The 12,784-nt window shown below is 44.1% G+C and overlaps 1 protein-coding gene across 2 annotated transcripts; it reads right to left on the bottom strand.

Moving 5' to 3' along the window:
* Positions 1 to 444: 444 nt before the first annotated feature.
* On the bottom strand, positions 445 to 12,244 carry Ndufab1 (NADH:ubiquinone oxidoreductase subunit AB1). Of its 2 annotated transcripts, none has more exons than XM_059267392.1 (5): positions 12,041 to 12,244; positions 6,369 to 6,491; positions 3,395 to 3,482; positions 1,639 to 1,738; positions 445 to 578 (listed from the first exon to the last, which is right to left on the bottom strand). In XM_059267392.1, exons 1-4 carry the CDS (start codon positions 12,206 to 12,208, stop codon positions 1,647 to 1,649), a joined length of 471 nt encoding a protein of 156 aa, XP_059123375.1. In that variant the 5' UTR covers positions 12,209 to 12,244; the 3' UTR covers positions 445 to 578; positions 1,639 to 1,646. The 2 variants fall into 2 exon arrangements, with proteins under 2 accessions (XP_059123375.1, XP_059123383.1); XM_059267400.1 differs by lacking the exon at positions 445 to 578 and adding an exon at positions 588 to 675.
* Between the last annotated feature and the right edge of the window lie 540 nt (positions 12,245 to 12,784).

The following is a 12,784-nucleotide window of genomic DNA, read 5'->3' as shown; positions in this document are numbered from 1 at the left end:
TTTTTTTTGTTACACAGGGTCTTGCTGTTACCTAGGCTGGCTTTAACTCTCACATGCTAGGGCTATAGGAATGTACCACCATGCCTGGGTAAGTCATACAGTTTTCATTTTTATTTTTTGGTCAGCATACAAAATAATGGGTTTCATTGTGACATTTTTATACAAAATACATTGTTATTTTTTATTATTATTCACCCCAGCTGCCCATCACGGTACCCTAGTCTGTATTTTTGATATGCACGGTTATCAATGACAAATCTTTAAAAGTATTAAGCAACATCAATAAAAATTAAAAATTAGGTGGAACAGGGTGGTTCAAACCTATAATCTTAGCACTTGGGAGGCTGAGGCAGGAGGGTCACTGTGAGAGCTTGTGGTAATGAGTTCGGCCCAGAATGAAATTGTCTCAAAAAAGAAAAAGAAAAATGAAGATTGAGAAAAACGTCAGTTTTATAATAGATTTATTTTTAAAGGGTAAAACACTCAAGACAATTTAAATACAAGTCCAACAGAACCGCTGTCAGTCAGCCATGATGCCATCGGGTGTTCTTGGAGTCCTCCTGATGAGGAAGAAGGCTCTGGCAATGACAAGATAAGTTGGGTTTCTTTTTGGTGTGTAGCCACTGACTTTGAAGTGCCACCTTTAAGGTGCCCAGTGCATTCTAAGCACTAAAACTGTAGAGTTGAAACAATAGCGACTGTCAACTAAGGCTTAACAGCGGCAGCAATGCCCATCTATGACCCAATTTGACCTTCACAAAGCCCTGATAGGGTCAGTCATTATTGCCACTTTACATGGAATCAAAATCATAGCTCGGCAGCTTGTCCAAGATCGCCAGGCTCACTGCATGGCTATCAATCAGGGGCATTACGGCCAATTTGTATGGTGATACTTTATTTGTATTAAAATGTTATTTGTATGTTAATAAATAAAGTTGCCCGGGGGTCAGAGCTATTAGCAAGCCATAGGAAAGCAGGGCAGTGGTGGCGTACACTTGTAATCCCAGCACTTGGTATGCAGAGCTGGGTAAGTCTCTGTGTGTTCAGGGATACAGCCATTATTGGACACACATGCCTTTAATCTCAATACCAAGCAAGGAAAACCTGGAGGCCTATACAGACAGGCCGTGATGAGGCGGTCATGTGGTTGGGTTTACAACCAATGAGAAGACAGAACAGGAACACTATATAAAGACACACAGGGGTAGTGAGTTCGGAGAGGTAGGACCACTGCAGGAGGAAGGGTAAGGTTTTAGCTCTTAGCTCTGACCTCTTGGCTTTCTTCTTTGCATTGGTTCTGTGTTTCTTATTTAATAAGAAGGTTGGTTACATCTACAAATTTGGGTCTCTGTCTGTGGCCATCTCTGCTTCTGAGAGCAGGTGAGGCTGTGTTGGGAGTGGGACTGAGGGACTGAGGTGCGTTTCTGGGTTATGCCATGCAGTATTTGTGTAAGACTGCTTTTAAGAAGAGGGCTCCAGGAACCCTGCAAGGGTTAGGGCTTTGGACGCCATTAACCAGAAATGGCCTGTGTTCTCTAACTAGTGACAGTCTCTGTCAAGCACTGCCAACTTTTGTTCTCTGAGTCTACAGACGGATTAATCCTATGGGAGAATGTGGTTTTATGTCAGGTTGTTTACCTGATACTTTATTCATATACGTCCTTCTTATCTGCAATGTAATCTACAATTTCTTGTGGACACATTAACTTCTCTGCATCTATGTCAGGAATTTCAAACCCTAAAATGAAAAAGAAAAATTGGTAACAGTGTGTGAATATGGAAAAAGTAAACCCTTTAGAACTGAAAGCCTGTGACTCCCCTTTCCTCTTTTAATTTTAGGTCAGAGCCTCACTAAGTTACTCAGGCTGACCTTGAAATTTCAAGTAGCCATGATTACAGTCTGTGCCACCAGGCTTGGCTCGCACTTGACCCTGTCATCACACCTACAACTGTGTTAAACATCTCCAGCAATCTGGAGTCCCATTTTGTTTTTGAACTGGGTAGGTTTTAGAAAATACGTAAATCATGTTGGGCTTAAGTTTTTAGAAATAATAGAAAATTTCTCTTTTTAAGTATACAACTCAGTAGTTTGTAGTATGCTCACAAGGTTGTACAACCATTGCTATTGTTTAATTCCCCAAGAATTAATCCAGCTAATCAAAGTCCCCTAGAATAGTGGTTCTTAACCTGTGGGTCCCCTTTGGGGTCACATATCAGATATTCTGCATATCAGATATACTATGATTCATAACAGTAGCAAAATTACAGTCCTGAAGTAGCAACAAAATAATTTTATGGCTGGAGGTCACCATAACATGAAGTACTGTATTAAAGGGTCACAACTTTAGGAAGGTTGAGAACCACTGCCTTAGAACATTTTTATCACCCCTAAAAACAAAACCAAGTATTTAGAAGTTCACTCCCCACCATCTCAATACTTGGCAGCCTTAGATCTACTCTGTCCCATCTGTTTTCCTCCTGATATTTCATGCCAGTGACATACGCATGCAGCACATGCTGGGGTGCTTTGTATTTTGTCCTCGAGGGTCATTCATGCTGCAGTTTGTACTCCTTCCTTTCTAGTTATGCAGCTGAATTGTGACAGTTTCAATAGGGCTCAAATACTGTATTGAACACCTTCTATGTGATCTCTCAGCAGTCCCAATCTTGAAGCTCCTATCTGACACACTCATTTTACAGTGTAGGAAAAGACTTGAGAGGTGCCATTGCTTGTCAGGCTCACACATGTCTGAACTCGTCCAGCTCTGGTACTTGTAAGCCCTAGGCAGCATAGCATTTGCTAACATCATCTATAAGGAGCTTTAACTAGGGCCTGCTTTGTTGGGTGGCACAGGTATCCTTTGCTTTCTAGTCAAACAGCTATCCAAAAAGGAGCCAAGGAATTTTATAAAGTCTCATTTGCACAACAAACAGATCTTAATAAAAAGTTGGAGCAGGCATGGCAAACATCACAGGAGATGCAGACCTCATCTGTGTGTCCTCAGAGCTGCTTATTACTGCTGTCTGGTTGATGTCATCATAGCTCATCAAGGCTCCAAGTGTCATCAGCATCTCTACAAGTCAGACTTTTGCCCTTGATCCCATGCTCTCCCAGGCCTTTTGGGGCCAGTCAACCTTTAATTCTAGTACACATTCTGCTAGGCCTGCACTGTTCCTAATATTCACTTCATTTGACAGTAAGAAGACTGGGAAGTACTGGCTGTTATTGTTTCTACTAATACCTGAATCTAGTCCAGACTCTAGCATTTCCTTCAGTTTAAACCACCTAAGAGTCACCTGAATACAGCCTGGGCTTCAGAGAGAGATCTTTTCTTAAAAATAACAAAATGAAGACTCATAACATGCAATTCCAAAGCTAAGGTATATATGTTACCAAATTCGTCTTCCATGGCCATAATAATCTCCACTTGGTCCAAACTGTCTAAGCCCAGGTCCTTCATAAAATGAGAATTTACTGAGAGCTGCATGAAAGAAATACAAAACAAAATTTAATTCATGAAGGTGTTTGCTTCCCAAGACAACAGAGTGGTACTTCATCATCATACAGAAGATTTTCAAAGAAACATCAAGGCTTTAAATAACATGGTGTATTTAATATATGCTGGCATGGGCACAGTATATTTTGTTAGTTTATTCAATTTCATTTTAAGGTGGTTAACTTTAGAAACAAATTTAAATAAAGGATTTCATGCTACATTTTTTTTTTCCCCCGTGACAAGGTTTCTCTGTGTTGCTTTGCGCTTTTCCTGGAACTCACTTGGTAGCCCAGGCTGGCCTTGAACTCACAGAGAACTGCCTGCCTCTGCCTCTCGAGTGCTGGGATTAAAGGCGTATGCCACTGCTGCCCAGCCATGCCACATATTTTATTAGGATCTTAGATCACTATTCTAAAGGACATCTGAGAGAATTTGTTTTCTTGCTATTTTACTAGCAAATAAAACCCCTTCTTCCCCAAGCCTAACTGTAGGCTATTATCCTAGCAACTCAGGAGGCAGGCACTCACAGATCTGATTTTGAGGCCAGCCTCGTCTACATAGCAAGTTCCAGGACAGTCAGTCCTACACAGTGAGTATCTATCCTTAAAAAAGAAAAAACAGGCAGGCTATTATAGGGCTGTAGTTCAGTATAGAGCATTTGCCTAGTATGTATGAGGCCCAAGGTTCCATCTCCAGCAACATAGACACACTCAACAACTAAAAATCTTAAGATTATTATAAATTGTAGGTACCTGTCAGAAGATAAAATATTGTATTCATTTGCTTATAACTTAGACTTCAAGATCACCAGGAAATAGTCTTTAAAATCCATGATAAGGTCCTGAGATGGCCCAGCAGTTAAAAACATTCCCTATACAATCCTGAGGACCAGAGTTCAGATTCCAGCACCCATGTAACAAGCTGTGTGTCTGGTACATGCCTATACCGGCAGCTTCAGAGTGGGCAGAGACAGGAGGATCACTGGACTTGCTGGTTTCCAGCCTAGCTGAGAAAATGGGAGCCCCAAGTTCAGAGATACCTTGCCTCAAAATAGATGGGAGAATAAAAGAGGACATTTGATGACTTCTGTCTTCAGTACACACGTAGGCAGGTATGTAATTGTACACACACACAAATCTTTTTTAAAAAATGTTTTTAGCCGGGCGGTGGTGGCACACACCTTTAATCCCAGCACTTGGGAGGCAGAGGCAAGTGGATCTCTGTGAGTTCGAGGCCAGCCTGGTCTCCAAAGCGAGTTCCAGGAAAGGCGCAAAGCTACACAGAGAAACCCTGTCTCAAAAAAAACAACGCCCCCCCCAAAAAAAACTTTTTAAAAACTATGTTAAACTACACAACAGATCAGTTACTAAAGAAAAAAAATTGTACAAACCACCATGAAAAAAATTCCAAGAGTTAAGTTAAAAAAGAAGCAAGCCTATGTGGCAGTACCTCTATAATCCCAGTGCTCAGGAGACGGCAAAGAGTGTGAATTTTGGACCAGCCTGGGCTACACAGGGAGCCCTTGTCTTTTAAAACAAAAAGCAAGAGGCAGAATGCAGTTCTGGTATATGGACCACCTGAGTTTTTTTGCAGGCTTTTCTTGTACTGAGGATTGTGATTAGGTCCTGTCACGGGGTAAATATGTGTTTCCCCCTTAACTACACTCCCTGACCACTTGTGTTTTCTGAAGAGTGGGAGATATACATAAATACTGTAGTGGTTTGAATGAGAAGTCCCCGGTAAGTGTTGGGCATTTGAATATTTGGTTCCTAGTTGGTGGCAATTTGGGAAGGATTAGGAGGTGCAGCCTTGTTGGAGGAAATGTGTCCCAGGGGCAGGCTTCAAGGCTCCTCCATTCCCAGTGTACTCTCTGCTTCCTGTTTGTGGTTCATATGTAAGCTCTCAGCTACTTCTCCAGTGCCATGCTTACCTGCCTACTGCCATGATGGAACTATAACCTAAATAAACACTTCCTTCTGTAAGTTGTCTTGGTCATGTTTTATCACAGCAGTAGAAAAGTAACTCACAAATACATACGCTATACATATGTGTCTGTACTGCCTAACATCTATTGGGTCTCTGGAAAGATACACAAGAAACTCTATCTATATGAGAACATTATCAATCTCCTAGTGGGGGAACTGGTTGGCTGGAGGCTGGGAGAGGTTTTTTGTTTGTTTGCTTTTTTATTTTTTTATTTATGTGCATTGGTGTATTTGCCTGCATGAACGTCTGTATGAGGGTGTTGGGTACCCTGGAAGTGGTTACTGCCATGTGGGTGTTGGGAATTGAGCCCAGGTCCTCTGGAAGAACAGCTAGTGCTCTTAACCACTGAGCCATCTCTCCAGCCCCGATGGAGAGACTTTTAATTGAATATTTGTTTGGCCCCTTTGAATTTTATACTATCTGATTAAATACACTAAAGAAAAACAATACAGGCTGGTGAGACAGCTCAGCAGGTAAAGGTGCTTGCCACCAATCCTGATGACCCCGAGGTCAACCTCTGGGACAGGCATGGTGGGAGGAGAGAACTGACTGCTGCAGATTGTCCTGTGTCTCCTCATGGGGGCCATGACATGCATATACATACAGAAGTACATACACAAACACATACACAAAAACAAAAGGGAAATTAATAAATTCCTCTTATTTATTTTCCAGAGTTATAAAGAGCTGTATTAGAAAGAAAGAGGGAACAGGAGGGAGGAGAGCCAGGCCTGGACAGAACGGAAGGTGGCGGGAGCAGAGAGAGAACACAGAGAGAGTGTGGGGGTCCACGTCTGGCTTTTTAAGGCGGGGATTGTGTGACCACGCAGCAATAAATTCCTTTTAAATTAAAGGAAAAGATATAAAAAAATCTCAACCAGTTACCTTTTCTGGGTCAATCTTGTCATAGAGTTTCAAGACATACAGCACTCGGTCCTTGATTCCCTCTAACGTCAAAGGGGGTGCGTCACTGTACTGACGGCACAAGTGTGTGACCCTTCCAGGCACCTAGAACAAAGGCAGGAAGGAAACTGTCGCTCAGTCCCAAATGTCTTTATATAAGTGCACGTAACAGGTATCTTTTAAAAAACTTACACAGCAATGTTTTACTTGGGAGCGGGATCCACATGTGCCATGGCACATGAGTGGAGGTCAGAGGACAAGCTGTGGGAGTCAGTTCTCTTCTCTCACTGGGTTCTAGGGATTGAACTGAGGTCATCAGGTTTGGTGGCAGGTGTCTTTACCTGCTGAGCCACCTCACTGCCCACCACAGGCACTTTCACAAAGCTTCCTGGGCTTTACAGAACCCACCTCATCTCATTCTCCAGTGTGGTCATTACTGTATACTGAGTCATAGAGCTGGGTCAACTCAGCAGCTCTAGCATCAAAATGAGTGTCACTTGTCCTCAAAATCAGGACTGGTCCCTCTGGCTTTGGACATCATCTTGTTCAGTAAGAGTGTCACTAACATAAGAGGGTTATAGAAATGCCTAAGTTCCCTCATGGCAAATTTAGCATGTCATAGCCTCTTCAATGCACTGCCACATTCATCACACAGGTAAGCGTCAAAATAACCCACCCCAACAGCTGCCATGGTATATATACATCGGGGTTAACCCACCTAACAGCTGTCATAGTATATATACATCAGGGGTTAATTAGGCGTAGGCAGTAACTAGACTCTGGCTAGAACAACTGATGCTAGCTACCATCCCTAAACCTCACAGCCCCATCTATTTCCCTGCCAGGTGGGCATGCCCTATAAGTCACCAGACATGCCATGAGCCTTTCTGAACTAAATATCCCAAGTATTTCTGCTGTCAGCCTGCTTTATACTGAGTTGAGTACTGAAGCCTTGACCAGATTTCATTTACTAAGTATAGAGGAGCAGTGACTGGTAGAGGGTTTAATGATGATGAAGTCATAACTAGAATAAGAAAAAACGACCTATTTAGCTGTTTGGCGTATCATGGAGTCCCCATAAACTAAACAGGTTATCTTCAAATGGTTTTTGAATCCTTAGTTTGTAGGTAAGGCTTTCCCACAGAAAATGCATTTGTTGCTGGGCTTTTAATCCCAGGTGCTTGGGAAGTGAGGCAGGAGCGTCAAGATCAAGGCCAAGCTGGGCAATTTAGTGAGAATGCATTTCAAAATAAAGAGGGGCAGGGATGTAATACAGCTTAATGGTAGAGCAGTCTGCTTAGCATGTATGAAACCCTGGGTTCACTCTTTAACACCGAAGAAGCGGGGAAGAAAAGACAGCAATATGGATCAGAGGCTAAAGGCACTTGCCACCAAGCCTAATAACCCAAGTTCAATCTTCAGAATCCACATAGTGGAAAGAGAAAACATGGACTACCTCAAGTTATCCCCTGACCTTCTCATGCATGCCCACACACTAAATAAATAAATGTAAGAAAGAATGACTGGGTTTGCTTGCTGGCACTCAGGTCCCTGAGTATGTCTATGAAAACTACCCATGAAAGATGACCTAAGAGCTGCTGTGGTGTCAAATGCTTGTAACTCTAACAGTTGGGAGGTTGATATCCAGGGTCCCAGGCAAGCCTGGACTATTTAGCAAGAACCTACTTCAAAATAAAACTGAACCAGTGTATACCTCTTTATCAAGATATACTTAATTTGCAGCAAACTAAAGAGATGAACTGAAGAGATATTCTAGAGGATTTCTGAATACTTTTTAAGAATGGCAGGGCACCTTTGTGTTGAAATCCATTGTTTCCTTTATACTTTGTGTCAGAGGCCTTTGATAGGGACATACCACCAGACCTACGCATCACAATGACTTAAAGAGGTCACAAATAAAATGAAGCAGAAAGGAATAAAAAGAAAGAAGGAGAAGAAATATGTTAATAATGAGAATGACAGAGAGTTGACCTCCTGAGGTAGGAGGACCTAAGAGGTCCTGTGTGTATATCAAGAAGGCATGGAAAAGAGATTAGAAACTATTAAGGGACTGGAGTTGTAGTTCATTAGTTGAGGGCTTGCCTTGTATGAATGAAGCCTTGGGTTCAATGTCCAGCCTGGAATGAAAAAAAGATCCAAGCAGATTTTAGTAAGACATGGTTCAGGCTTGCAATCCTAGTACTTGGGAGGCTGAGAAAGAGTAACACATTCTCTAACCAACCTGAGTTCCAAGGCCAGCCTGAGATAACATGAGACCCTGTCTCAACGACAACAAACAAACAGAAAACATCAAGGACTGGTATGAAGTGGAATTAACACAGCAGAGACGGAGAAGAGTGCCGAGCTTGTCACCAGGCCATGGGAAAGAGTGGCTGGGAGAGTCTGCATGTATAGTCACCCATGTGGTCACTAGGTGTCAGCAGCTCACCAGGCATCACTGGCAAGTTTCTCCTGAGTCAGGTAGGTGCCAAGTGATTGAACTAAGAGTTCTCTGTCTTGAGGCTACATGTCAATCTAAAGTAGATGGCTGTAGTGAGATCAGTACAAGGCAGTAAGATGTAGTGAGCCGAGAGGTGAGACTCAGAAACCAGATCAGATGCAGTAACCAGACTGCTTAAGGTAGTTAGCATCAGAGTATTGGCTCCTATTAGCTGTTTGTCCTCATCAAGTTATATAACCTGTATATGCCTCAGTTTCTTTAGCTATTAAATACGGATAAGCAACAGTACTCGTTCGTGAGATTGTGGCAAGGCACCAGTTAGCTGATGTAAAAGCACTGGATACTGCTTGGCATCTACACATACCGTGTAGTTATCTAGCAGTGCTGCAGTCCGGCAGTTTGGCCCCTTCAGCTGTGGTAGAGCCTAAAATACATACTCCATTCATTCCTTTCCTCGGTCATTTTAAAAAATTGTCATTTACTTACTTATTTTGGTACTGGCATGGGACCCCGTTTCATCCGTGCTAGGCAGGGGCTCCACCATTATATCGCCAGCCTTGTTTTTGAAATGGGGCTTAATTACGTTACTCTGGGTAGCTTTGAACTTACTCTGCAGCCCAGACATGCCTTGAACATGTTCTTTCTGTTGTTGCCTACGAAGGAGCTGAGATTACAGGCCAGGGTTGATTTGTTTCACTAAATCAGACTATGTCACTACTAAGCACTTTACACACCTTTTATAAAGTAATTGAGACAGGATGGCTAGGTATCCTACCCCAGGTCTCCGTGCATGACCTCTTGGAGGGTATAAATTGCTTCCTCCTGCCAGATCTCTGTGGTGATGTATTGTGTCCCCCAATATATTGTGCATCCTAATAAATTTATCTGGGGTCAGAAAACAGAACAGACACTAGATAGACATAGAGGCCAGAAAATGGTGGCACTCACACCTTTAATCCTATCACTTGGGAGGCAGAGATCCATTCGGATCTCTGAGTTCAAAGCCACACTGGAAACAGCAGGCATGGTGATTCACGCCTTTAATCCCAGGAAGTGATGGCAGAAAGCAGAATGGTATATAAGGCGTGAAAACCAGGAACTAGAGCTGGTTAAGCTTTTAGCAGCAGTTTAGCTGAGATTCATTCTGGATGAGGACTCAGAGACTTCCAGTCTGAGGAAACAGGATCAACTGAGGAATTGAGAGGTGAGGAAGCTGTGGCTTGTTCTGCTTCTCTGATCTTCCAGTGTTGACCCCAGTACCTGGCTCCAGGTTTGTTTCTATTAATAAGACCTTTTAAGATTCATGCTACAGATCTCTGCTAGGAAAGCACCTCCCCTGTAGTCAACACAGTTGTCTCGGGGGTGGTCTTCCCCCAGACTCACACATGGGACATAAATGATCTCCAAGCATCAAGGGTGGTATTGTCTGCAGTGACTCTGAGCTTGCCTGGTATTGAAGAGTTTCTATCAGAATCCATCTTGCTCCTCTCTGTCCTTCTTTGTTTATGGAAGAATCTTTAAAGGCCATCTCTGTCACTTGTCCACTTCAAACCTCAGGAACTGAGACACCTCAAACGCAGCTGTTTGAAACAAACCTACACCTCTACAAATCTCTTCCTTACTCTACTCCCTCTCCATCTTCTGGGATCTAGCTAGAAACTTCCAAGCCAACCTATTTCAATCATCAAAGCTGGGTGACTTCCAAGCCAACTTATTTCAATCATCGAAGCTGGGTGATTTAGTGAAAAGGTTTCTTCTTCCTTCAACAACAAACCTTACTTACTTTTTATTATTTATTTATTTAGTTTTTTGAGACAGGGTTTCTCTGTGTAGCTTTGGAGCCTTTCCTGGAACTCATTCGGTAGCCCAGGCTGGCCTCAAACTCACAGAGATCCGCCTGCCTCTGCTGGGATTAAAGGCGTGTGCTTCCACCGCCTGGCCTTGTTTACTGTTTGCTTCCCCTGATTTGTGCAGAGAACATCCATATTCCAATAACAAGCCTAAAATACCTTGTAAACAGCTGTCTTTCTGCATCTATGAATGAACTTACTCAAAACCATTCTGTAAGTATAAAGCAGTTCCTCTACTGTCAACATAAACCCAGCAGAGATAGCACTGCCTGTTCTAAGCATGGTCCCAGGACCACATCTGGAAAGCCCATGAGAACACACTTCGCAGACCTACCAAATCAGTCTTCTATTATAACCCTGATGATGTGTATGCACACCTATGTTTGAGAAGCAATGCTGTAAGAACAGGGAGATCACATTTTATCCTAATCTGAAATTAGTCTCTAGACCCAAACACACAGCAACTTTATTGCCCTTCTAACACCTTACAATGACAAGCTTTTGGTACAGCTTTTGGGACAATGCCCTGTGTATCCATTACACTGTCAGCGAATCTCAACACTGATGTAGATTCTTATTTCTTCTTGTAGCATGCAGGTGTGGCTGAAACCGCTAGCATAGGAAGTTCATGAGTGCAAAAGGGGTTTTTCAACTTGGCCCAGAGTCTATCCTACAGTAGGCTCCTAATCTTGGATGCACACGGGGAACTTAAAACGCCATGCCAGGGCCTGATGCCAGAGGAATAAATCAGAAGGGGAGCGGGAAGAAGGTTAGAATCTTCTGTTGTTGGGCATCTAGGGTTGACAGTGATGCCCGAGAGTTTCAGCCTCACACTAGTTTTATTAAATATGCAAGCTACACAGCACTTTTTCCTATCCCTACTTCCAGAACGCTCACAGACAAAAGGTGCCACAAGGGGGAAATTATCACAGAACGCTAGGAAGAGAATACTCTATAGAGAGGGCAGGCAAGTGGTTTCTCCTTGTGCACTCTTTTTAACCTTCCCTAGGAAGTGACCACAGTATACCATCATCCTAACTGACGGGGACCGCAGTAGGTGCTCTCCTCGATCTCTCTCAACTAAACCTCATTGCCACTCCGCAAGGATGAGGGCTGGTGCCCAATTTTGTTGTTCAGTCGAGACTTGGTCAAAGTTCTGTGCTTTAATCATAAGACACTCGGCCTGGCGACAGGGGTCAACCAAAACCCGTCGGGCAGCAGGGCTAGCCGCGTACCCCGAATCACCCCTGCAGCTGCTGTGCAGCCGGCTGGGGCCCCTCCCCCAACCCAGGCGGCCCGGGCCCTGACCCCTGAGCAGCCCCGGCAAAGTCACCGCGAGTCACCTGCGTGAGCGCCAAGGAGGGCTGCAGAGTCCCGGGCCTTCTCCGGGTTCCCTCAGGGCAAAGAGTGGTGCTGAGCGGCCGGGCTAAGGCCAGTGTGGGAAGCCGGAGCTTGGGCGCGAAGGCCGTGGGCAGGCGGCGGACACAGGCGGAAAGGACACGAGCCGCCATGGCTACGCCAACCCAGGATGCACTGCGCCGCGACCTCCCGCCCAAGCCGGGGTTAGCACGGTACGCTAGCGACGTACAGAGCGGCGCCGGCCGGCTCCGCGGGCGCTGGCGGTCCCTGGCGGCTCCCGGCGGCTCTGCACCCACCTCCATTTGAAGGGCAAGCGCTACTCCGCACAAATGCCATCTGTCCCCAAACGCTCAAAAAAAGGAAGTGACATTTCTCCCCTCAAAATTCTGAAAAAAATTGTTTTAAGAGTGTTGGCCGGTGATCCTGGCGTGGTGGCAAACGTCTTTAATGCCAGCACTTTGGAGGCAGGCGGATCTCTGTGAATTCGAGGCCAGCCTGGGCTACACTGCAAGTTCCAAGCCAGCCAAGGCTACGTACTAAGGCCCTGTCTCAAAAAATAAAATATGCCACGGTTCTCGCATAGCATTAAGATTTTTTCTTTTTTGGTTTGAATGAAAACTCAGTACAAAATGAGTGTGAAACAGAGTGGATTTAAGACTAGTAGCCAGGTGTGGTTGCCAAGTCCCAGCTCCAGAGTCTGCGACAGGAGGATCATGAGATGATGGTAG

The sequence above is a fragment of the Peromyscus eremicus genome, chromosome 1, assembly GCF_949786415.1.
Source record: "Peromyscus eremicus chromosome 1, PerEre_H2_v1, whole genome shotgun sequence".
Lineage (NCBI taxonomy): Eukaryota > Metazoa > Chordata > Mammalia > Rodentia > Cricetidae > Peromyscus > Peromyscus eremicus.
The sequence above is the reverse complement of the archived record's forward strand: the minus strand, read 5'-3'. Positions and strand labels throughout refer to the sequence as shown.